This window comes from Parasteatoda tepidariorum, chromosome 6 (genome assembly GCF_982258835.1).
Source record: "Parasteatoda tepidariorum strain Cologne lab strain chromosome 6, Ptep-v5.0, whole genome shotgun sequence".
Lineage (NCBI taxonomy): Eukaryota > Metazoa > Arthropoda > Arachnida > Araneae > Theridiidae > Parasteatoda > Parasteatoda tepidariorum.
The window spans coordinates 40,936,141-40,964,058 of NC_141760.1; the positions used below are offsets into that span (position 1 = coordinate 40,936,141).

Below are 27,918 nucleotides of genomic sequence, written 5' to 3' on the forward strand. Positions count from 1 at the left end.
ACTTATGTATGGAGAACAATAAATATAACAAAACACAAAAACCAAGAAGTTTCAATACTTTTATTTAGATTCATTTGCAAACTATGCATCATAATTTCATGTTGATAAAAGCAGGAATTAATAAATTTGAACAAAATCAACAATCAAATTTAGAGCAATTGAAAAAGAGTGTTTTGCTTAAGGTAACGACATAACAGTATAAACATAATATTGCATGGAAATGATTTTTATATAAAATTTAGCACAAAAAGTTTGATTTCTCTCTGGTTCATTAGACTAGCTTTAAGAAAAAACTGAACTACTAAGAAATACATTTTGACAATGAGTTCATATTTAATGTTAGCATTAGCAGTTAAAATTGAACTTTTTCAAACATAGCTAGCGCTTCAAAATTTTTATATTGGTTGCAGTTTTGTACTTAAATTAATAAAATGACAATTACATATGAAATAAAATATATGAAGAGAGAACTGTGAAAAGTATTTTTATTTATAATCATGACTATTCATTTCGATACAACAACCATATCCTTCCAATTTGTTTAATACCTTCTATGAAACATTTCACAGTTATTATACATGGTAACCATAAAAGTGTTTTTTCTTTAAATATAAAATAAAAAATGCGTTATCATGTACAATCTCAGTTTTAGAGTTCAAGTAAAAAAAAAAGTATGTTGACAATTTAATGTATAAAGAGAGAAAAAACTCATATGGCACATAAGTATACTTGTTAAACTTAAGATATAACAAAATTAGAAACCTCCAAATCAGTGTGACATATCCAAAAAAAATAAAATAAAAATACAAATGAAATACTAAAAATTGGTATTGTAAACAAAGCTTAAAAATTATTTAAATTAAGAATTTATTTAAAACCAACAAACATAGAATTATTTTAATATAGATTTCTTATATTTTATATAAAAATTTTATTCTTTATTTTAAAAATGGTACACACAAAAATGTAGTTTTATAATTTTAACCCTCTAATTTTTCACCATTGGACATGGTTTCCTTTTTACATAATAAAGAGATTTTTTTATGCTATGTGATAAGGAGATGGTGTATAAAGGAAAAATTCCTTTCAATATCGAATGAATGCTTCGCATCCATAGAAATAAAAAAAATTCAAAAGATTTAAAATAAAAAATCTTTCATAACTATTTTGATCCTTTTTAATTACAATTTAGATCTTTTTTAACGAATAGGAAGCATGTATGAATTACTAGATGTAAGATTATTAAGGTTATCTAATTCTTGATCAGCTTTATTGTTTTCTAATTCTTGCAATGTGTTAACAAATCTTGACCATTCATCATTCTTTGGAGATGCAAGATTCTGAAATGAAAATTAATAATGCAGCCTTAAAATTTGAAATAAAAACAAACATTTCATAGGAATCACTAAATAGTTTAGATTTCTAGCCATATTTGAAACTATGATGCAGCATAAAAATTTTATAACAGTGAAACCTCTCGGAGCGGCCACTCTCTAATCCACAGTAAAATGGTCATTAATGGGGGTAGGTCATTCTTAGGGGCTATTCCCATGACTTTAAAATGTTATTGAAGGTACATGATTTTAATTTTACTCAGTGTCTTTTTCTCGGTGTGGAAATTTTACTAGTGTTGGTGTCATGAAAACTGATTCGATGAATATAATATAGTGTCAATAATAATGACTGATATGATTACGTGTAAAATCAAATTTACCAATTATGAATGATAGAACTATTTTAAATGAATAAACAATTATGTTTTCTGTATAAGTTTGGATTTAATTTTATATTATAAAAATTAGTTCAGTTTGAGAAAAGGTTTGTTTTTTGAGATGATAAATTTTTTCTAAGATAACTTTTTCTTTCTAATTGAAACTTTTTACTCTAAAACTAAATCATTGATAGCATTGTCTTTAGTGCACTCTGATTGTAACATGAGGTTGTCAAACTCTTTCTGAAATCGTCAAAAAGAGCTCTCTTAATAAGAGTCAATCACAAATATTTTCAATACATATAAATCTATTTGTTTAGCTAATATTGTTTTGATATTTTTTCGTATTTCCTTCTTTGAAATTCACCGCATTTGATGCAAAGGTTTGCCCGGTCACTGGGAGAGGTTTCGAAGGACTTTCCTAAAGGTTTCCTTCAACTCAAAGCCTATGGAAAAAATTCCATGTTTCCTAAAACTGGTCGTAAATAGAGGAAGTCGTTACACAGAGGTGGTCTTTCCTGGAGGTTTCACTATATTTTAAAATGTTTTAGAATGCATACAATTTAAAAACAAAGCTGAAAAGAAAGATATTAGGATTTAAATTAACAAATGGAGAAGAAAAAATAGTTGGTGTAAAGGGAAAAGAAGGAGAGGAAAAATGCTTGGTGAAAATGGGGAGGGAATAGAAAAACAATTCTTGATACAAATGGAAAAGAACAAAACAATTGAAGATCAAGAGGAAAGAATGGCTTATCTCCATCTTTCACAAAAATGACGATTGAAACGCCACCAATAGCATTTTGAGGATTTCTAAGTGTCACATTCAATTTTGATTTCTAAGTGTCACATTCAATTTTCGAATTCAATAAGCATACATTTTTTTTGTCTTTATTTAATGTTCCTTCTTAGATATTAGTTTTTTGTGTTAATTTTCAATTGGTTTTAAGGATGTTTGCCCTTTTTATGCTACTTTAGACCACTGATTTCTTTATAATTTTCCACAAGAATAAAATTTTTCTTTTTTCCCTCTCCATGTTGAAGTTTTGCTACCTTCCTCTTGCTTCATCCCCACTCCTTTTCCGACAGGGTTTCTTTTCTTGCAGTTAGGGCTCTATTTAGTCCTGATTGACCATTTCACCCGTTTCCCACTAACTTAAATCTAATCAATGGGCTGTTTTCTGTCAGTGTGCTACCCGATTTCCGGGTTTATCTGTCTTTCCTTTTTTTGCAAAATGTTCTAGTAAGCGTTGTTTTGGGTCGCCATGTTCGGCGTTTCCATGCCTGCTGTGTTGAAGCTCCTGTTTTGTTGTTAATACAATTGCTAATCTGATTTCAACAATACTATCATGAAGATATTTCCTAGCCTAACTTTAACAAAACTTTTGTGAAGGGTAGAGAGCTGTTTTCGAGAAAAAAGGTTTATATCAGCTTTGAATTTTGATTTTTTCCTAGAATCAGCATTCATGGACATAAACTGATCTTTCCCCTTGATCTTTAATTGTTATTACAAATAGAAAAGAAATATTGCTATAAATTGAAAACAACTGTGGGTATAAACAAAATATTATGGAATAAGAATTAAGGTAACAAAACGATATTGATCAAAATAATTTTTGGTAAAAATATATATTAAAAAAAACTGTAGTAGTTAAAAATTAAAAAAATATATAGATATTGTTTGTAATCATTGTAATCAATAAAGAATCATTGTAAAGCAATAAAAGAACAATTGCTAGTACAAATGGAAAAGAAAAAAAAGAGCAATTGTAGATACCAACTAAAAAGAAAAAATACCAATACAAATTACTTATAATTGCAAGAAAAATAAACAATCGTCAATGCAAATGGGAAAGAAAGAAAAAAAATCGACAAACATATATCGATGAACGATGGGCAAAACCAAGAAACATTTTTTGTTCTTACTTACAAGGACAAAAGAAATGGTTTTTCAGATATTAAAAAAAATAACTTTTGAGAAAAAAAAGACACCAATTGAAAAATAAATTGAAAATTGAATAAGACAAGTATTAAACAGATCATTATTAAGTAAAAAAAAAAAACATTCATAATATATTTGATATTCCTTTTTAGCAGGGTAAACACACCAATTTAATATATATTGATTTCATATTATCTAATTTCTGAAACAATAAATGTACCACTAAAAATAAAATAATCAAACATTGTTTATTGCGCTACAGATCTTAACAAATATTTTCTGAAATTCATATTTGATAAGAATAGCACTAAACATTTTCTTTTATCAATATTTCCAAATATTTATTATAATGACATTTCTATTAAGAGGCGTGATAATATAAAAATTGCAATCTTACTTCTCCAACGTCATACACATAAACTTTTCCAAAATCATCACCAACTGCAAGCTGATGACCAGATGGAGTCCATACAACTCTATTTAAAGCTGGATTGCCATCCACAACAGTACTCACGATTGGAAGCTAATTAAAATAAATAAATATTCTTAATGAATGCAATAAAATAATATTCAACAAACATTAATGAAATGTGTTGCTAACTAATATATAGGGGAGAGTCAGGTAGCCCCGCTCACTTAAGGAGTATTGCTTATATTTCTGTATAATACTAAATAATAATCAACATTTTTGTATGTTTCTATTGTTTTATCATCTAATTAAATAATGCAAAAAGAATAAACCAAAAAAAGAATAGTTAAACTTAAAAAAAATAGAAATTTAAAAAAACATGTTTTTCAGCTCTTTTCAAAATGTGTCGGGTAGCCCCGCCCAGTTACAAAAATTGTGTTTTTTGGCTATTTTTTCAGGTGTAAATGAGAATGACCAATGTATTGACAATAGATAAACCTCATTTATCATTTTTATCACAAAATTATTTTATTTATTACATATTTATATACTTTTAGTGAATTCTATCATTTAATAACAACAAATGTCATACTTTTTATCATTATTAATGTATATTAATATATTATAATATTAATATATATTTATATTAAATATTTAACGAAAATAATTTAATTTAAGTAACAATAATTAATAACAATAGTTGTTTTTCAATGTAACTTATTTGGTTCATCTCTTCTTATAAACTTAATATAAAATACTTCTTATAAAATTACAAATTCACTTTGTATTTTGATTGCATTCAAATGCTTCTGCAGACTGATTCGTTCACAAATAAGTGAAAATAAATAAGTAAGCAAATAGCTTATCATAATATTTATGATTTCTTGATATTAAATTTAATTTGGATATATCAATTACATTTTAAAAATATTTAATTTTTCATTTTTAAATATATAAATTTATGTTTCATATAATATTAAAACATATATTTGTTGTTAAAAATGCATATAACATTCAAATTTGAAGCAATAAAATAATAATCTTTGCAACCCTACATTTATCGACGAAATAAAATTGGGCGGAGATACCCGACATTCATGTGAGCGGGGCTACCCGAAATCCAATTTTTTTGTAAATTTGTAATTACTCAAACAATTTTTTACATACAAACTTCTTTCTTTATGCAAATTAAACTTAAGACTACATACTTTAAGGCTGTATGTATAGAAAAAATTATTTTTTTAGTATTAAAATGAAGTTTAACCGAAACATTCAACCAATTTTTCTTAATTTCATGACTGCTGTATTCAACATATTTTCAAAACTATTGTTTACCATGTTACCAGCTGCATAAATACTTGAAACTTTGAAAATAATCTTTTTTTAATATAACAATTAATGTCTGATGGCCCATTGACTTGAAAAAATATTCTATACATATGAAATTGACAGTGGGCGGGGCTACCCGACTCTCCCCTACAAATTATAAATTATATGTTTGAAAGCTCCCTGGTTCATGTTATCAAATTTACTTCATATTTTTCTACAAAAGCCAATTACTTTCAAGCCAAGTCCATCCCTCAACCTAAAAATAAAGCTAGAAATTCTAATATTTGCAATTCTATATCATCTCTTAATTTCTAAACTATAATACAGTCAAACCCCGCTATAGTGAACCTTCAAGGGACCAAAATTTCAGTTCACTATAACCGGGAGTTCACTATATCCGTTAAGCAGGCAATTTATCTAATGGTTCCCAAACTCCTCCCTTTCATTACACATTATTCAAATAAATGACTAAAAAATATTATGTAGTAGCAAAAAATATGTTATTTTTCATTACTCTTCGTCTTGCATACAAAAAAAAAATAGTAATCTTTAGCTGATGAGCAATCCTCAACATCAGATATGGAAACACTTCCTGACTCTCATATAATTTTTCCTGAATTTCTGTTATTCCGCTTTTTTAAACCTGTCTAACCTGCCATTCGAGCACATAAAAGTAGTCTCATAAAATCGCTTTGCAAATTCATCAACATTTGTCCAGATACTGGAAGATTGCAGCTTCTTCGATTGGATAATCACTTCAGTAATGCTTCTTCAACATTCTTCTGATCTGCTTTTCTCAACTTTTTTCTGCCATCCAAATTTTTCTCATGAGCAGAAATTATTAATAATTTTTCTATATGTTACAAAGTGCAGATTTGGATAGTTCATATTCCCTACAAATATCAGCTTGATTGCATCCATTTTAAAATTTTCTGATTATGCCCATTTTATCATCAATAGAGAACGTTTTATGTTTACTTCTCGCCATAGTTAAATTTGAGACACTTGTTTGCTGAATTTTTTTTAACTGAACTGAGAGCAAAAAGGAGTTGAGATGAGGGCCTAATCAACACATATTAGTGTCCAACCCTTTGACCAATAATGAATAATTACTCATTCCCTCTGACAGAAAATGCATATTGATCCCACTGACACCTTACAGGTGCATCGTCTGCCTGGGTTGGAAACATCTGCTTGGTTTGCTTAGGGATGGGAAAGTGAGATAAAAGAAGCAAACAAGAAAAAATGCTTAGCGCTACATTCCCCTCTATAGATGGTTTTGAAAATCGGTCTATGTATTTAATTTGAAGAAGAAATTTCCCAAATTATTAAAAAAAATTTTTTTAAAAATCAGTCGAAGACAGAAAAAAGTTTATAATATCCAACTTCCTCACTTTTTTTGTTCACTATATCCACAAAAAATAACATTATCCGCGTATAGCAAGGCACGGGACCGAACATTTCGTTCACTATATCTGGGAGTTCACTATAAACCGTGTTCACTATAGCGGAGTTTGACGGTATTATCAAACATCACATTTTTGAACTTAACTTTTCAGACAAAAAAAATTACAAAATACACTTTCAATATTTACATTCCACATTATTATTTGTAACTGTACCATTATTTGAACAAATATAGAGTTTCGTGCACAAAAATCATATTAATAGGGGAAATAAACATTTCATAACTTAATATTATTTTAGAATTTATTTAAATGGAATGGGAAAATAATTGAAGTATTCAACTAAATATTTGAAAGAAATAATATGCATACAGATTGAGGGCAAGAATACAAATATAATATGGAACAAATCCACTAGGTGAATAAATTTATGCTATAGAAGCTAGATTATAATGTACTTTTGTAGAATAACTTTCATTCAGAAAAATTATGCTGAATTACTTTGAATCGGTTATTAACCAGAACTGAATTTGGGAAGCCTAAATATAAAATAATCTTTAAAAATTCACAAAAAAATGAATTAACAGTGAAATAAGAAGAAATGATAAAAATAGCTGATTAAAGTTACCACATGCACAGACACCAATAAAACAAAAGATGACAAAAGTAGTCAACTGTTTTCAACACAATCTTTACCAGAATTTTTTTGTGCACGAGTTGAAAAAAATACTGTATTACCTGTGAATTTAATTGAAGGGGCAATTTAATGGCAGAAGATCTATAAAAGGAAATTCTGCACCAAACAGATAGTAAAGAAACAATTGTTTTGTAACCATAACCTTATAAAGTGAAAAGCTCTAATGATTTGATACTTATCTATTTTTCAGAAGAATGAAAAATAGTCAAACTATTATCGACACAGCAATGATCGATCCCAAATTGGATAAGTGGCGATAATCTTAAATTGAAAACTTTAGTTAAACTTCAATAATCTTAGTTTTTAAAATCTAAGAAAGAAAAACTCTTAAAATATAACTGAGGGAGGTATAGTATGTCTACCTCTACAAAAATACAATTCCAATTCTCTAGTACATAAGACATGTTAACTCAATCTATGTTGGGATACCGTTTCATAGATGAAGGTTGGCATAGTCGATAACTTCTGCCCCCCATTGAGGACCTTTGGACGAGATGTGAACACGCCTACCATGACAGAAACTCACATTTCAATGGATGGTCCCCATTGAACAGTTGACTTGATTACACACAACTTTGGCCTGTATAAACGTGACTGCTAATGGCAACATAGGAGTGACCACGACCGTGAACTTAATACAGCTCTCCTGGTTTCTCGCAAAAGAGCAATGAATCAACTAGTGGTATCCATTCATCGAAATTCTATCGAGATAAAATTCTGGTGGGGGAGTACTGTAGTGTGTCTACCACTACAAAAATACGACTTCAATTCTCAAGTATATAAGGCATGTTAACTAGATTCTATGTTAGAGTACCTTGTCATAGATGAATGTTGACATTGTCAATGTGACTCTCCCCACAGGAGGTGTAATTTCTTTAATAAAATAAAAAGCATATTAAAACTAATACAAAAAAAGCCCTCCGATTTTGAAAAAATTTATGTGCCTAGTACCTACCTCAGTGTCATTATTGAGGTTCCAAACATCTAACCTGCCCATTCCATCAACACAGGCAAAAACAGAAGGATGTACTGGTGACCAAGCAACATCACACACATAATCACCATTATCTTCAAAGGAATAAAGAGGTTTACTATCCTGAAAAGATAACCACAAAAAACTTTATTACATCATGTTTTACAAATAGCAATGTGCAAATTAATTACTTATGAAAGACATAATAATTCTTTGCACAATAGCATAAGTTTATCTTCAATTAATTGTACTTTTTTTGATTTGGAGTGGGATAAATTTGTCAATTTTTTTAAAGAAATTGGCACAGTTTAAAATAAGAATTTATTTTCAAAATTTGCTTTACAAATTTTTTAATAATGTGTCAGAATTATATGGAATCATTTTTTATCAAAAAATCATAGATCCAGTTGTTTCCAGAAAGTGATTTAAAATTGGATGACTCCTAATGTCAAAAAAACTAATAATTTGACTTTGTAATCAAAAACCCAGTGGCACAGACTTGAAGAGCATGGATGTATATATGTATTAATATGATGTTGATCCTTCTTTTGCATTGATAATAGGGTGCACCAGCCTAGGAAGATTTATCAACAGTTTTTGATGGGTAGCTATAAGGCGTCCATCACAGAAGTGAATGATGGGAGTGCAGGCGATTTGGTTGGTTACACAATCTAGGTTTTAAGCTGCGGCTGAATCACATCTCGCTATCAGTTTTAATAAGATTCCAAAATCTTTGATAAAACATAAAATTTATCAAAAAACCATAGCATTGTGGCAAACGGTAATGTTGAAAAAAAAATTCCCATCGGTGCAAGATAGAGCTAATGACTATCTTCACAGTTTGAGTCATATAGATTCTCCTCTTTGCACCTGTGACCAAAATAAAGTATTGAACCTGTTTTATTCTTCTGCCCTCAACTGGATTCGCACAGATACGATCTTTTTAAACATATTGTCACTAGTGGACTACAATAGCCACCAGACTTTTCATACTTTGCTTACAACTGACTGATTTCCAATTTTTCAATGAAATTCCTTATCTTTCTTTCAATACCCCACCTGTCTTGTGCTTAGTGTTTTATTTTCTTTTTGCTAATGTCAACGTAACTTATATTGTATATCGATTTCACTAAATGGAGCATGCTAAAAAATAAATATTTTTAAAATTCAAAAAAAAATAACTATTTATATTTTATTTTGTCCTGTAGATGTGCAATGGGATTTGGGGTGGGCCTGCTCATTTTTGGCCTTTTCATTTTTGAACACCTTTTCATCAAACCATGGCTGCTCAAGTTTCAATGAGTGATTGGAGCAGTTGTCCTGTTAGTAGAGCAAGGAGTCTCCCCTGACATATTATCATTGAGTTGGGGGAGCAGCATTGCCTAGAATGTAAACACACATCTCAGAGTTTATGTGTTCAACCACAGGAATTAAGAGATCTAGACCAAACCGAGAAAAACACTCCCATATCAGAACTTTCTGAACCTGTACCATTGGATGGATACCTTTAAGCCAGATAATGCATAACCCTTAAGGCAAAAAAAAAAAAGGCTTAAGAAATCTCCAACATCCTTTATTTTATAAATTAGCATTGAAATTAATTATTAATTTTGATGGAAATAGAAAATTCTTTTAAACTAGTTTGGATATCGGCACAAATATAACAAATATAAGAGAATGCTAAGCAAATTAGTTTGCTTTTAAGTTTTTTTTTCTAATAAATTTAAAAGCCTAAATTAATTTCTGATTATAATCAATTTCTTCATAACATAACCCTAAAAATATTACATACTTTTAAACTCCAGAGTTTTACAGTCCAATCCATGGAAGAGGATAAAAATAAATGGGAAAAATCAATATGTCCCTGAGCACTGTGAGAACTGATGCCAGTTATAGGACCTTGATGTCCTTCATAGAGTTCATGAATGCCAGCCTTGCTTCCATGTCTAGATGCTAAAATAAGGAACAAAAATTCACATTATAAAAAAGAACACTTCAATAGAATATTGAATCTAGTACAGTGGAATTTGACTCCTTCTGCTCTGATTATGGATAATTCAAGGTATTCTTGATTTCAGATTGTAGGAGTTTTTTTTCTTTTTCTAAATTCAAAAGAAATCAAAAATATTTTCAAGTTGTATGAGAATGTAATTTTTTTAAAGGTTGTATAAAATGTTTAAATAGAAATATAGAACACTTTCCCAAGATATTTATTTTAATACAAAAGTGATACTCATTTTAGATACAATGCACATACTAAAGTATAGAAAAAGAATAATTTTTAAAATTTTTAGTGAATTTTAATAATTAAAATTCAACTTAAAAATTTTACAATAATATTGATACAGTTTAAAATCACTACAGGCAAAAAATTCAGTAATTATTAATGAACATTATAAAGTAAATTATTAATAGATAAGCAGCAAAATATGTTATCAATTTTATAATACACACAAGAAAAAAATTATGTTTCTTTCTTGTAATTTTTTGAATGAAGTACACACATCCGTAACAAAAACAAAATAGATATATTACTATTAAGTTTACTATCCTTAAAAAAGAACTGACCATCATATGGACAAAAATTATTTTTAAAAATTAATTTCGTTCAGATAAAATGATATTGAACATATGATAAGACGAGTGAGCCACGCTGACTTAGAGGTTATGGAACTGAACTGTTACTGTTGGAAATTCCAATTAAAATCATTAATCTATCAGTTAATTTCATCTAGTGAGCGCGTGATAATCACGTGTTCTACGCTAATCCGACTCCTCCCACACACACTGACACTCTGGTTCGAGAGAGAACTGTTTTAGAACTGCGATGCGAAGCATGTTTTTTTGTTGTGTGTGTCCGTAAATATTTTGTGTCCATATGTTTGTGATTGTGAATAAAATTTAATATTGAATGTTTCACTCTCAACTGCAATTATTTATATGATTTATAGAAGTCTATGGATTAATACGAAGTGTTCCCGGCCTTTTGGTGGAGGTCTGAATTTCCCGGTTTTCTGGATCGGCAAAAAAACGTAGTTTATCGATGTTTTATCGAACCCAAATTACAATGAAAACAAAGTAAAACATTTTAAGAAAAGAAAAGTTCTCTTCAATTAACAAAAATAGAAAAATAATATTTTAATAACATTTAAAAGTTTTGACAAGAAAAGTAAGTTTAAAAATTACAAAATTCGCATATATTTATTTTTTAAACATTTCATCAACTTTTAGCTGACGAAACTTTGGTTTTTGATTGAGAAACAACTGTTGGATTTTATAAACAGCCATTACATGAGTTTCCTCAATAAATGACTTCTGTTCCATTCCAGCTATTAGTTCTTTAGTTAGTTGGATACATCGTTCATTAGATATGACAGATACTTGTTCAGCTTCATCTTCGTCGTCACTTTCGTTTTGTTCTGCGCCTGGGTTCAACACCATCTGAATAATTTCAGAATCTGTCATTTCGTTTACAATTGGAACGTCGTTATCTATATTAAAGCACTCATTAACCTCTGCTTCTGACATTAAGTCCCGCTCTAACCATTTTCGAGAGTATTCCCGGAGCTCATTTTGAAAATCTTTTTCTTTTGAAATTTTAAACCCTTCAAAAGGAGAGTCGTCAACATCTTCTTCTAAAAAAATACAAGTCGGAATTAACTGCCGCCATGCGTGAGTTAATGTATCGTGGGAAACAAATTTCCATGCTTTCGCTGACAACCATATAGCATCTTTCACGGTGAATGTTTTCAGAAAATCTTGGACTGATTTTCCTTCATTTGCTGCGTCGATCAGCTTCTTTAAAAACTCAACCTTATAGCGGCATTTCAAGCTGCGTAAAATGCCTTGATCGAGAGGCTGTATCAAGGACGTACAGTTTGGGGGGAGATATTGAATTTCAATATTACTGGCAGTTAAAACGGCTGCAGGTGGATGTGCCGTACAGTTGTCTAAAAACAAAACAATTTTACAGTCATCGGGCAATCCCACCGATTTACAATGTGCGCGTGATTTAGGCACAAATTCCTTCTTGAACCATTCCGTGAAAAGTTCCTGCGTGATCCAAGCTTTTTTATTAGCTGTATAAATTACAGGCAAAACTTTGACACCTTTTAATGCCCGTGGATTTTTACTTTTGCCGACAACAGTCAGTTTCAATTTACATGTGCCCGCTGCATTCGCGCAGGCTAATAATGTCAGCCTATCCTTCGCAATTTTGAAGCCACCAGGATTGATTTCATCTGTTGTAGTATAGGTAGTATCTGGTAGATACTTGTAATACAGACCCGTTTCATCAACGTTAAAAATTTGCTCTAGGGTCAAGTTCTGAGTCTGAACCACATTCAGCACAAAATCTACATAATTTTCAGCGGCTTCTATATCGGCTGAGGCTTTTTCACCGCAAAATTTCGTTAATCGAATGCCGTTTCTCTCTTTGAATCTGGCAAACCATCCTATGCTGTATTCGCAATTTTTTTCTATGCCTAGCTCATCATGAAAATTTTTCGCTTGAGCCATAATTATTTGTCTAGTTAAAGGAAAGTTTTCTGATCTTCTCTGTCTTATCCACTCCATTAATACTTTGTCGACATCCTCATTTTTTGCCTGATGCAAAGTCTTCCGTTTTTTCATTGCATCTTCTCGCTCGGAATTTGAAAATAGAGCCAGTATTTTTTTCTTTTGACCGTCTTTTCGAAGATCATAAATGGTTTGAGTCCCTACGTTATAAATCTCACTAAGAGATTTTACTGAAGAACCTTCATCTAATTTTTTTTAAATTTCTACTTTCGTTTTTATCGATAAACTCACGTGCTTTCTTTTTTTAGACGTTGAAATAGACGAAGACATTTTCTTTCAAAATCACAAAATATACGACTAGTGCTATAAAATTTCAAAATTAAAATAAATTTTTCACACTCTAAAAAAGATTCCTAACACGTTTTAACTAATCCTAGCACAAGTAGACAAATGATGGATGATCTACTAATGTCAGAGAAGGGGGTGGAACCAATGTCAAATAAATGAAGCTGCGTGTAAAATATCTGCCCATCTGGAGGTGAAGGTCAAGATGTGAAATTATTTTAAACTATTCTTTCTAATAGTAAAGACCAGATGTCCCATGAGTCATCCATTTTACAGAAGGTGGTTGGTAGGGATTAAGACAGGTCAAGTAGTTGTTAAATTACATTGCTAAAAATAGCAAGATTATCTTATTGATTTTGCGTGTCATTTCAAAACTGATTTTAAAAAAAAAACTAAAATTTAAACGCTAATTAAAATCCAATATATTATTGGAAAGAAAAGCACCAATGAGTTTGTAAAACAAAGCATATTTTTAGCATCTAATATCAGACCGTTCTATAAAGAAACTAACAAATATGTAAACAATCCATATTTAAAATTAATCCTTATTTATTAAGTTAAATCACAAAAAGAATAACTAACTAAAAAATAATGCATTTTACCAACAGATAAGCAAATAAATAAATATTAAAAATAAATAAACTATAAAAACTTATATTTTTAATCATTAGATATAAAATAAATAAACTATCCCCTAAAGTATTAAAAAAAAAATTAAATCTTAAGGGAGAACTAATTAATCAATAAATTAATAAGACCAGCTTTTCAACAGTCATCCCCCAAAACAACTAAATTAATGAAATATTCAACATTTTATTTATATTTAAAGGAAATTAAAACGTATTTAACCAACTGGCGAACGTTTTTAAAAATCGAAGGAGAAAAAATTATAACAATGCAATACGTTTAGATTTTCTATAAAAAAAAAATTAAATCACAAATAAGATGGATAGATAAAAAAATAAAAATTAAGATGGGAAAACAGCGAAATTAATAAAGATAACTTATTTTGATCATAATACACACAAGGAAACAAATTAAATATATAAGTTAATTGAAGTTATTAATTTAATTAAAGTTGAGGAAAATTATAATAAACTAAATAAAATCAAATTAAATAAAAATAAAAAAAAAACAAAGCTGGAAAATTACCAAATGGAAACAGTAACTAGAAAGGGCTCTATCATAAATATTAAAACCGGGAGATTATAAAATCTACTGACTTAAAAAGAAATTATCTTAAAATTCATGAATAAAAAGATATAATTTATGAAGTACGAAATTTATTGTGAACGACAGGAGGAAAAAAAAAAAGGGTATTGAAATCAGAAATAAATCGCTTTTAAAAAGGGAAAGCTGCAATCTGCCTTTTTTATTTTTAATTTTATTAATAAATAATTGTATGCTTCATTATTAAACAATCTTTTCCGCTAATTTTTTTTTATAAAATCAGAGGATTTTTAACGAAAGCAAATGCGATTCCACATCAAGCAAAATTTGAAATCATGATTAAACGAAAGAATCTGAATTTATTTAATCGAAAAATATTGTTTCGTTAATTAGTGTCAAATAAATTAATATAACAGAAAAAAAAACTTTTTAAATTGTAATAACGATGTATTGTCAGAAATTATAGAACAATAATTTGTCATAATAAATCACGGATAAAAAAAATGAAAAAACTGGAGAAAAAAATAAAAGATTAAAAAAAAAAAGTTCTATCATGTTAACAAGTTCCTTGACTCGGACTTCTAATAGACAACATTCCAGAAATGATTAAGAATAATAGAAGAATCTTAAAGATGCAAAAAATAACGTCGGTCCGGTAAAAATCGGATTTTTTTTTAAAATTCTGTGTTGCGCTAGCGCAAATTACAGTACTGAAAACGGAAGCGAAATCTCGCAATTTAGTAGTGTCAAATTCTCTGACAATTGTTTCCAATTGTGTTTTAAGTTTTATTTTGCGAAATTATTCTGATTACTTTTTTAATGATAAAATGTAATCTTTTTTTAAATGATCAACTTAACTATATTCTTACTTTATTATTGAACTAAAATTTGTCGTACAATTTTAATCGTTTTCGTATTCCAATTTGTACTCCCATTTCAGATTTTTTTTTTTTACTTAGTAATGTATAGGGATATATTTTTCTTTTTATTTCTCTTTCACCTTCTATTCAACGATATTCGTGTGCAATGCTTGTTCCCCGCCCCCCACATAAATCAAAGAAAAAACGAAAACAGCATGCCACTCCCTTTTTGATTGACGGTAGCTTATCTGAAAACCACAAATTCTTGGGAATGCAGGGATGAAAGTAAAAAGTTTCCCCTTTTCCGGCCCCTTCCCGTCCTAAAGAACTTCAAGGTTACAGATGAAATAATCAAGTTTTCTCTTGACATATGACTCCACCCACCCACCCTTTTTCCTACTAAACTTCAAAAATGAGTAACACTTCCGCATTTTTTCTCCATCCTTCCAGTTCAAAATGGCGGGAAAACGAAGCGAAATTTTTCCCGGTTTTCTGATTTCCCGGTTTTCTGGGTCCCGGATAAATGGTTCTGTACTGTAGTTATTTCCTGGGCTTACAGATTTTTGGATAATTGTAAGAAGAAGAAAGATGCTAGAAAATTTGGAAACATAACTGTGGAAGAAAGGAACAGAACTGAAATTTCGTTTCGTTGCTAAAAATAGCACAGCGAGAATCTTTCACGGGATCTCATGATAAACGTCTACAGAATCTCCAAGTTCTTGAGGATGATAATGGACTTTTTCGAATTAAGACTAGACTCTCGTTAAAAGACGACTTGGAGAATTTCAAATTTCCTATTGTGTTACCAAGTGATCATCCAATAGTTGAAAAGCTTGTTCACTGGAAACATTGTTCTCTTGGTCATGCAGGTGTTCAGATTGTAATGACCCAACTCAGAGAAGAGTTCTGGATTCTGAAGTACAGAAAGACTGTTCGCAAAGTTATCAGAAAGTGCATAATTTGCAAACGATTCGATTCACGACCTATCGCAACTCCAACAGCTCCTTTGCCTGTTGACCGTCTAAGAGCAGCTTCTGTATTTGAAATTACAGGAATAGATTTTACAGGACCTCTCTATCTGAAAGAAAATCAGAAGTCATGGATTGTCATTTATACTTGTGCTGTGTTTAGAGCAATTCATCTGGAACTGACTACTTCACTGTCCACTGAAAGTTTTCTACAGACTTTTCGAAGATATGTGGCTCGTAGAGGAAGACCAGCTATCGTTTACTCTGATAACGGAACAAACTTGGTTGGAGCGAACAATCTTCTTAAAAAGATTAATTGGGATGCAGTAGTTAAAAACAGTGCAATGAATAAGATTAACTGGAAGTTTATCCCCCCATCTGCACCTTGGTGGGGTGGCTTTTGGGAACGTTTGATTGGAATTCTCAAGCGAATACTTCGCAAAGTCTTAGGTCGGACGTCTCTCAACTTCGAAGAATTAAATACTGTCTTATGTGATTGTGAAAGTATCATCCATGGACGACCTCTCACGTACGTCAGTGAAGATATAAGTGATCTAGTGCCTCTTACTCCCAGCATATTCCTTCAAGAGGTCACAGAAGTTGGACTACCAGACCTGGATCTCTTGGACAACAAATCTTTGAATAAAAGGTTTGCCTACCGTCAAAGATTGAGACAAGATCTGAGGAAACGTTTTCGTTCGGAATATTTGGGACAGCTGAGACAATTCGATAGAAAAATGCAAAGTTCTTCACCTATCAAAATAGGCGATGTTGTGCTGATATCCAGTGACAACACAAAGAGACTGGATTGGCCTCTAGGGAAAGTCATCGAAGTGTTCACGTCACGAGATGGAAACATCAGACTCGTAAAGTTAAAGACAAAAGGTAGTGAAGTTCTACGATCAACATCGAGGCTGTTTCCCCTTGAAGTTGGGGAAAACGTTGGAGATTCCAATTAAATGATGTTGGAAATTCCAATTAAAATCATTAATCTATCAGTTAATTTCATCTAGTGAGCGCGTGATAATCACGTGCTCTAAGCTAATCCGACTCCTCCCACACACACTGACACTCTGGTTCGAGAGAGAACTGTTTTAGAACTGCGAAGCGAAGCATGTTTTTTTGTTGTGTGTGTTCGTAAATATTTTGTGTCCATATGTTTGTGATTGTGAATAAAATTTAATATTGAATGTTTCACTCTCAACTGCAATTATTTATATGATTTATAGAAGTCTATTAATTAATACGAAGTGTTCCCGGCCTTTTGGTGGAGGTAAGCTATCTCCTTTTTGATATCTTTTGGTAATACCCAAAAGTTACAGTGAAGAACAGGGGTTCAATCCTCAGTAATGGCTGGTATTCAAAACCAGCAATTGTTACCTGCCAGCTTGCTGGGAAGTAAAGGCGGTCTGTGCACAGTGCTGACCACATTGCTACTATCATGCTATTGGTCATTAAATTGTGGAGCAGTAACCTCCAGACCCACAACAGGCTGTTACGGGAATGCCTTACTTATATGATGAGTGACTTTGCTAATATATACTTTAGTTTATGCCAAATACTGAAGAATTTTTTCCCCCCAATTATTTTGCTTTTTAATTATAAATTGATCTGGGGATATTCTTAATCAATGTAGAATATGCAAAATCTGATAGAAGTAGTAATAGAAAGCTGTTGGTAGGATAAAATTATAGAAAATGCACAAAAATGCTTCTTTTTAAAAATAAAAAAAATGTAGTTTGAAATATAGACTAATATAATAATTTCCCCCCTTTCTTTTCACAAGCTGTACAACGTTTATCCAATTCCAATTTCTTTCTTTATTATTTTTTTTTTTGTGAAAATATTTTGTGAAAGTGAGGAAGGAGTAGTGCAAAACAAATTCATGAAAAAGAATTTTTTTTAAATATCAGAATAGAATAAGTAGTATTTTTTCATTAATATCAAAACATTTGTGATTTTGAAGTTTGAATAAATTAAGGTAGACTGTAATGGGTTTAAGAGAAACTAATAGTCAAAACACTAATAATTATTTAAATATATTCAACAATAAGCATTACTACAGTCTCTTACCGGTATATATAGTTCCTTCTTCACTCCCAACAACAAAATTGTTATAATCGCCAGATGGAAATGATAAACTTGTTACAGAAACTGGCCTAGACTGCTTCTGGTGGGATAGTTCCATTGTATCCTAAAATGATATAAAAATGTATCATGTGTTTGAAATGACTATTGATACACTAATAATCAAACAAAGTCAAGAACTCTCATGAGTTTTAATTTATATTTTTTAATTCATTACAAGACCAACATATAAATTCAGAAGATGAATAGCAAATATTTTATGAATTACAATTCTTTTGAATAACTTTAAAAAAAATTTCAGTCAGTTCTGAAATACTATATGAAATTTTTTAATGACTTTGATAAATTTTCGATGAATTCATTAATTAATGCATAGATAAAGCAAGCTAATGAATGCATATAAAAAGCACAATAACAATTTATTTTAAAATAAAATGTATATGATCCAAATATATTTTTAACAAAAACTTAAATCCATAATAATCAAAGGCTCTGATATAAAGCAATTTAAAATTTGGGCTGATATTTAAATCCACTAGCTGCTGTCAACAACCAACTTTGGTCCACAAAGGGCTGTCATGTCAATAGAAAATAAATTTCTATTAGTACAATAACAAATCGATATTAGGAAGTAGAGAAACCTATAAATTAAATTACAAATTGTATAAATTAAAAAACATTAATTTTAACTACATTATAATAGGTATATAATACAATTACATGAAACTTGATATAAATGAAATATATAATATTTGACTTAAAAAACTTGATATAATATTGCCGAGTGTAAAAAAATACTATTTCAATATTAAATGAGTAAATAATTTCCAATGGAGAATTCTCTTGAATAAAACCTAGGTTTAAGATGTACTAGCTATGGGTGTATTTAAGTTGTACTTGGTTCAAGATTTACATGTATAAGCTACTGGGGTTTTCAATGAAAAAATATTAGATTTATATTTATCATTTTATTTGGAAATATAGCATTTACATCGAAACTTATTTTGAAAGATAGAATAAAATATTATGTATGTTCACCTGAGGAGTTGAAAGCATATCCAAACTCCAAGTGCAAAATTTACCATCAGTGGATATACTGACTAAGTTGTGGGCATTTTGAGTACCAACTACTTGTATGCAATAAACAGGATGCTGAAATTAAAACACAACACGAAATTAGTAGCAAAGTTTATCAACAGTTGGTTATACTAACTATGAAAACTACAGTACAATGTTTACAAAGTAACCACGAATTATAGCAACAACTTGGGAAAGTCTATGAAAAAAATTAACAGCCATCCATGAAAAGATTACAGTTGAAAGGCTCTGAGATGCAGGGGGAAAATATTTTATTATCTTTTACTATCAGAAGCACCATCTGTTGATGCACTTTGTAGTTAGATTTGAAACTTAGTTTGAGATATTTGGTAGGAAAAAAAAAATACTCTAAATCACTTTTTTCTTTGCTGAAGGTCAAGTTTGTGAGTTTAGAATTTGATTTACAGCTTCATAGTCTTATAAAAAAAATTAGCAATCATTTAGATAATAGGTATAACAAATCACTTACAAATACTACTTACAGTATGAGCAGCTGCAGATAATGGACTCCTTTGTACAGGTGTCCTTTTGCTACTACGGTTATCCCATAACACTATTTGACCAGAATATGTTCCTCCTAATACCAAGTTCGGATGGAATTTGGCGAAACACGTAGACATCACTGCAGACTGAAATATACAAGAAAAAAAATCATGTATTCAAAATGCACAAAAAGAAATAAAAGTATATGGAAATACCATTTTTTATATTAACTAAAATCAAACTTAAATATTGTTTAAATATACTCATTAACTGACTTGTTTGATTTTTAGCGAAGTTTGTTATCCATTGCCATAACTTTTGCGTGATGGTTGTCAGAATTAAAATATGGCAATGGGGGTCAAAGGTTCACAAATCCTCAAATGGTTAAAAATCATATCATTGTTTGAATTGAAAATGAAACTCTAAGCTTAAGAATTTCTACAAAGTGTTCAACAGAAGTTCAAAAATATTTCTGACAAAAAGTAAAAAGAAAGTAAAACTTATTACTATGTGACTAAGCAACTTAAGAAACAGCATTTTCTAAGATAAACAAGAGGGTGATCTCATTATAGAAAAACAATAACATTTTTTATAAATCAATATTAGTCAAAATTGTAGTAAGAGCATGATTCTTTCACCTGACAATGAAAAATGTATTCAGGAGTAGTTTTTTTAAATTTCATATTCCAGACTAGACAGACACCATCAGGATCATGAGGAGAATCTTCATTATTATTATAAGATGCAACTAATAATTCAGGAAACTGGTGAAAACAACAAATGAAACATTAGTAGTAGAATAACATATAAAAATCTTCAAAATTATACAGCATAATAAAATTACAATGGCTCATATTAGTTTAAGCTTGAAAAAAAATGGGATTGATTTCAAAAATTCATAAACTCTGCAATAAATAAGGATAAATTTTTTTAAATAGAAAAATACAACATAAAAAAGTGTGAGCAATAAAAAAAATAATTTTCTTGTATTTGCATATAAAATGTTACAAAATATAAATAAAAATAAATAATTTTCAGATAAGATTTAAAATGTCAGTATTTTACAATAAACAAGTTATTACTTTCTGCATAATAAATTTATGATTTTATAATAAAAAATGTCAGGAACTTCAAAAATGAAAAGTTCGCCTTAACTCACCTGTGATGACCAATCAAAACTAGTTACAGTGCGGTTTTTGGACCATCTGTCATCGAAAAATGTTCTGTTCAATGACAATTTAATGCCACTTTTATCGTCCCTGAAATATTTTTTTTTTAAATAACAAAATTATAAAGAAAACAGAAATGAAATGAATTGAATAATTTTTAAAAAAGGAAGATAATGTAGTGCTTACAGAATTGTAAACACTACATTAGTAAATACATATTTTATTGCTAAATTTACTCAATTACAATAAATATAGCAGCATAAAAATTTTAAATTCAGATTTAATATATTAAATGCAATAAAAACATTAGTAACATACAAGTATAAATGCGAGTGAAATTAAAATGTAATACAAAGATTTATCACATACCCTAAACCTATAGGTTTAAGGTATTGTAAAAAATTTAAAATGTCCCAAAGATTTCTAACTTATCAATTTAGCTTTATACCTTCATTTAGAAAATTAATTAAAAGTGTTCCCTCTTATGAAGAAGTATTGGTTAAGTCATAAACCACTTTAGTACTGTATATTCATATATCAACAAACCTATTCAGTAAACAGAATAGTTAATGGCATAATAAACTAATTTATGTATCAGGAGCATTGTACTGACTTGGCATTCTAAATAAATTACAAGAATTTTACAATGACAATAAGTAAATTATAATTAAAATAAAGCATAAAGTAATTACAATAAAATAATACAAAATCTTACCCATCTTGCTCTTCAATATTTCCAGTGTAATCAACTAAAATGTCAAGATCTTCCCACAAAGCCCTTTCAATTATACGAGTAGCTCGATCAAAAAACTGATGAAAATCTTCCCTCAGCATAATTTGTTTCTTCTCTTCTTCACTTAAATCACGAACTAAAAAGCATTTAACACATTTAACGTTCGACTTAAGTAAAATTACTAATGAATAATCAGTCATTATGCAAAGCAAAGTAATAATTAAAATTGTTTCTAAGATAAGTTAATTTTATTCAACTATAAGTCTTTGTATACTTTGACATATAAACATAATTAAAAATAATATTTTATTTTGATTTTATAACGAATGTGATGCGCTATAATATAAATGATGTTCAAATGAAATGAAAAGTAAAAACTTAATACACAGTCATACAAAAACAAATTAATTGCCATTTACTTTTTTAATTTTCTCATAAGGAAAATGTAGTATTATTTCCTTTTTTAAGAAAAATCACTTTTTAAAATCTGAGAGGAAACTTTTTAATCAGAATTTAATAATCAACTCTTTTAAAATAAGCACAATAGTATAGGTAATAGTATAAATTATGAAGATTTCAAATTAAAAGGAAATATATTGTTTAAAAAAATTACTGAATTTGCACTATGTAAATTAAAATATTTTAGAAGAAATATGTTAGGCAAAAATACACTTAATTTTAATAAAAATTACAGACAAAAATTCTCTCTCTCTATATATATATATTTAATGTTTGTGATACTTTAAAGCTTCAAATTTTCTGATAATCATTATTTTGTCTGTAATAAAATTTTGTAAAAATAAAGTCTTCGCAATGTGAATTAAACAGAATTTTTTTTTAAAAAAAATTTAAAAATTAGACAATTTAGTACTCATGTTCTTTTTTTGTTGTTGCTTTTTTCTAGTTTAAAAAAAAACAATTACTCCTAAAATAATTAAAAAAACATAAGTAATGAAAATATTCATGCATTAGAGATACAGAATTAAGCAAAAACATAAGAAAAAGTTTCACTAAAAAAACATTTTAAAATCAGTGACAATAAGAAACTCTAGACAATTCGATAGGTCGGACAATATTTATATGCCATGTCAGTCCACTTGTTTAAGATTCTTAAAGGTTTTTTTGAGAAAAATTGATGACCCATAAGTTTAGACCTTAAGAAAATTTTATTCATAACAATGAAAAATCTAAATGCAGGCAAATATGTAACACATCATGGAGAGAAAAAATATTATAATCAATAATTTTTGTAGAAAAAATGATACACCATAAAAGATTAAAACTATCCTAGCATATTCTTCTGTAATAAAAATTAACAAATGCTTTAAGAAAAAGCCTCCTACTATGCTTTCTAACATATATATTCAAAAATGCTTAAAATAAGAACTACCTTTCTTTTCTTCCTTCTTTAATTCAACTGATGTAGATAGTCCAGTTGTGTCTTGTGCAGGGCGAACCATTTCAACATGGGGTAAACCTTTGAGGGGATGATGGCGACTTGTGTACAAAGGGGGAGTATCTAAATCATGTGAGGCCAAAGAAGATCCTTCAACATCATCTTCCCCCGGCATCTCAGCATACGTCAAAACTGTGGATATGCAGAATATTTAACCAAAAATAATTGTTAAACAATCATATCACAGCAATCATAAAACATTATTTAAATATTTATTAAATCTTATTAAAAAACTTATCAAAAAATGAAAACATGTCATTTTGAATAGAACTTGCTTTACTTCATCAGATGGTTTAAAATGGCAGGTAAAGAATAAGAGGAGAAAAAATTTAAACCAAGATCAGGAAAGAAGTAGGGATGTACTTTTCATGTTCAAAAGGTGTAGACATTCTTATTACTGTAATAAGATGTCTTAAGAATTAATAAATATTTGAGTGTTTCATATCAGTTTTGTGTTTCTTAAAAACACATTATTATTATAACAACATTAATATAAGTTTTAAGAATCAAATGTTTTCATATTAAAATAAGCAATATAATATCATAGCTGTCAACATGGATAGGTAGGAGAAAATCCAGTAGATTTCACAAAATATAAATTTCATGATAATGTTGGCATAATGTACTAAATATTTTACATATAGGGATTTTTACAGTCAACAAAATAGAAAAACTGCAACATTTTCCAGTTATTATTAACATTAAATGAACTTGAAATGTGATGTATTATGTTTACTCATAATTTTGAATAGTAATAGCCACTTAATTCATCAAAGATAGTTAAATTTTTTTTAATTAATTTAAAAAGGGAGTCCTGAATAAGAATAAAATGAACATTTTGGTACAAAAAAAAATTTATTTTTATAAATGAAGATCGCTTCATTATGTATTTGTAATATTTATTTACATATTCAAGCAAAGCAATAATTTGAGCAAATATTCTATTTCAATAGGGATTTTTTTAGGAAACTTGCTCAATTTTAGGGAATTTTATAAACTTAATAAAAACCAGGAGAATTTTTATTAAACCAGTAAAGCAGGAGGAAGTGGCAAAATCTAGTAGAATTAGCAGCTATGTAATATTATTAAATATGGATTTAAAGAAACTTGCCTTTATAAAGATAAACTTAACACTCATGTTTTGATTAAGTAAAAGTTGAGATGTGGATAATTATGATAAGACAATATAGATAGAAATTGTTCATATCGTGTGATGTCATATTCACAATGAAAAATAACATTTTTATGCAAGGTATGTTAATTTACTAGTTATAATTCAATAAAACACATTCATTTTTCGTAGTTTTTCTCAGTATTTCAAGATATAAAAATAATGCTACAAGAGTAGATAAACTACAATCTTAACAAAACACTATAAATACTACAAATTAAAGATCATTTTAAAGTTACGTGGATTTGCAAACATTTTTCTCTTTGAATGTTAAACTTTGAAAAGGATATAGCTTTAACAACTAATAAGCCAGAAAACATACATTTATGAAGATTCAGAAAAATATTATCTAATTAATTTTCTTCGCGTACCAAAGGTTCTTTTTCAGAGTTTTAAGCCATATTGTTCTGAAGAAATAATATTTAACTCTCACTAGTAGATCCAACTACTTCTAACTTCACTAATAGTTGGATCTTAAGTTCTTAAAGCAATTTTTTTTATTCTTTTGAATCAGTAAAATATGTTTCAAATATTTTTAATTAGTAATTTCTTCCTCTACATTCAATTTATTCTTTAAACACAATTTTTCTTCTTCTTTAATCTTATCTCAATCCTGCTGCTTTTCAAAAGTATTATTTCAAGTATAAAATATTATTCCAAGTGCTTGTTGTTTGTGCTTTTATTCTGCAAGTTCTAAAGAAAGTTATGATTAAAATTCATTATTTTAAATAAATATATGACTGATGCTTCTATTCTAATATGAAATTTAATCAATGATTGAATAGAGAGATTTTTTTCAAGAAATTACTTTAGTAACGCAAGAAGATACATCAATTAAAACATAGAGGCCATTCAAATATACATAAGCACTTTAGGGGGGAAGGGTATTTGGTATTAGCTTATTTCTGCTGTTTAAAGAGAATTTAATAAGAAAAGCTTATGTAAGATCATGTTATCATAAATTTCTTTTATCACAAAAATCCTTTATAAACAGAAAAAAAAATTTAAATTTTGAAAAATAAATCTAATGTGAAAATGGGGTAAAGGGTTGCAATTTACTTAATATTTAATAAGAAGAACAGAGGTAGTTCAAAATCATAAAAAACATGCTTATGTTATAATTGAACAACTCCATATGAAAGACATGAATATTAGTATACAATGAATATTGAATATTTGAAATAAAATGTTGAAGAAATTTTAGTTATGATAGATTTTTTTCACACATTCTAATCAATGAAAACCTAAATAAATGAAAATAATAATAAAAATTAAAATGTGGAAAACAAAAGAAAAATGGAAGTTTTCCCATTAAATAATAGAACGAGAACAGTTGTATAAAGACACAAAAAAACTAGAAATTATTGTTAAGAGGGAAACTTAAAAAGTAAGTTTCTAGTTTTATCTAAGGTCATGCATTTATTATTTTCATTATTAAAAAAAATAGAAAAAGGATAATGGTGAACAAGCAAAGCATGTCACAACGTCACTAACAGTTTTGAGGAGAGGGTTTTGTAGATGACCTACCTTGAAATTCATCATCCCATTCTACAGGTTTGAGTTTTTTTAATGATTCCGGAAGAATTGGAATAAGAACAGGAAAATTACTTATTTCTAACAAATCTTGCATAAAATTACATATTTAAAATTCAATAAAATAAGCAATAACTTTGTGATAGTGAATATAAAACATACTCATTACTTATTTAAAAATATTAAATTATTACAATTTTACATTAAAAATTGTAAAAATTAATGCATAAAAAAATTATAAGTCTGTAAAAACATTGCCCAAATTAAAACTTAAGAGTCTAAGTTTTCATATATTAAATAAAAATTTTTTATGAAACAACTGCTGTTTATTAAAGAGCAAGATATGAAAATTAAGCAAAACTAATTCTTGAGCAGAGAAAAATTAAGAGTCTTATCAAAATGTAAGCCTTTTCAGCAATTTTAAAGTTCATAAAAAGAGAAAAAAAAACTACTCTACAGTAACATGCAAATGCTTGATAAAAATATAGCAAACAATAAAAACAAACTATCATATAAAAGTACATTTTTAAGCAAGTTTCCACTTCACAATAATTTTTAAATTCTATTAAAGTTTCAATTTAAAAAAATAGTGACCTATAACTTTTGAAATTTAATGTTTAAAAAAAAAAATCACTGTACATTTATATATGCAATAATGGATAATTAATTTGAATAGCTGAATTAAAATATTTTAAACATTTTTTAGTGTGCACTAATAAAATACTATGTTCACTTTCAGTAGGTTAAAATGGAAATGAAAGCAAGTAATAAATCAATGATTTATACAAGATAAAATTACTTATTTATATTTATTACAGAAAATTACAATATAAATAATTAGGCTTATTTATTATTTTTTTAAAAAAGAAATTAACATTTCAGAATGTTAAAAGCGTTTGGAATTCACACAAGAAAATGTAAACAATGTTTACCTTCATCCCAATGAATGACTAACAAAATGAAATTAATTAGAATAAACACTGCAATATATTAAAAACAGAAAGTAAGCAATTCAGAGAATATAATACAAGAAATTACTCACCATAATAATCAAGAGGATGCGCTGTAAAAGAAAAGAAAAATATTACACTTACTAAAGTAATTTAACTTGTTCAATTAAGAAACCATATTCCTTAGATCAACAACAACAAAAAAATTCCGCACCTCATTTATCATTAGAATTTATTTTTAAAAACAAAAATCGCAACGGTTTATCAAATTCTGTTTCAGTCAACTAACTAAGCAACACAGAGAATTTTTCAGCACAACATAAAACACATATCTCGCATTTTCAGTTTAAATTCATTTCTTACCAGTAGCCGAAAAATAAATAATAATCATCTTTTGGAAATTAATTTTTACATTAAACAAAAAGTTAACAGACAAGTTCATGCATATCATGAAAACTGCATTTCTTACAGAGAGGACTTTTATTAAGGAACAGTGAAAATACTATAGGAAAATAATAAACTACACACTATGTTTACCAAAATTTGAAATAGTTTTACAGCAACGAGTTAAAAAATTTTGAGGAGGGACTTCTGGTATTATAATGATGTGTTTAAAAAGTCAAACATCATTAGGCTTATTTTCTGACTAGTGATCAGATAATAAAAATTTCAGGGAAATGTTGTATGAGTGACACAAACACAGGAAATATTACACTAATCTGATTCATCTTTCACTAAAATATTTTATCGTCCAATCAGAGAAAAGCCCTGTAAACCTGGGTGGGTAAGAAATAACAGGAAAATAATAGCAGGAAAGGAAAATTACATGTCTAAACAGTTAAAAATAGTTTCAACTAACTTTTTAATTACATTCTCAATAAATCTAAAAATGCAGATTTTCAGCAGTCTAAA

General features: G+C 28.6%; 1 protein-coding gene across 11 annotated transcripts in view; it reads right to left on the bottom strand.

Moving 5' to 3' along the window:
- Positions 1 to 45: 45 nt before the first annotated feature.
- LOC107454358 (cytoplasmic dynein 1 intermediate chain 1) overlaps positions 46 to 27,918 on the bottom strand; it is a 40,702-nt gene continuing 12,829 nt past the window's right edge. For 3 of the 11 annotated variants that reach the window (XM_087165707.1, XM_087165706.1, XM_087165702.1), the window contains 14 exons: positions 27,099 to 27,119; positions 26,989 to 27,006; positions 26,051 to 26,071; positions 23,287 to 23,484; positions 21,879 to 22,032; positions 21,154 to 21,253; positions 20,633 to 20,758; positions 19,994 to 20,140; positions 19,452 to 19,565; positions 18,399 to 18,519; positions 10,257 to 10,417; positions 8,447 to 8,587; positions 4,048 to 4,173; positions 46 to 1,340 (listed from right to left, as the gene is read on the bottom strand). In XM_087165707.1, the coding sequence (XP_087021833.1) occupies positions 1,200 to 1,340; positions 4,048 to 4,173; positions 8,447 to 8,587; positions 10,257 to 10,417; positions 18,399 to 18,519; positions 19,452 to 19,565; positions 19,994 to 20,140; positions 20,633 to 20,758; positions 21,154 to 21,253; positions 21,879 to 22,032; positions 23,287 to 23,484; positions 26,051 to 26,071; positions 26,989 to 27,006; positions 27,099 to 27,119 (1,589 nt within the window). In that variant the 3' untranslated portion in view covers positions 46 to 1,199. The remainder of the gene's footprint in view (positions 1,341 to 4,047; positions 4,174 to 8,446; positions 8,588 to 10,256; positions 10,418 to 18,398; positions 18,520 to 19,451; positions 19,566 to 19,993; positions 20,141 to 20,632; positions 20,759 to 21,153; positions 21,254 to 21,878; positions 22,033 to 23,286; positions 23,485 to 26,050; positions 26,072 to 26,988; positions 27,007 to 27,098; positions 27,120 to 27,918) is intronic. The other 8 variants (XM_087165710.1, XM_087165708.1, XM_087165703.1 and 5 more) reach the window with 3 other exon arrangements.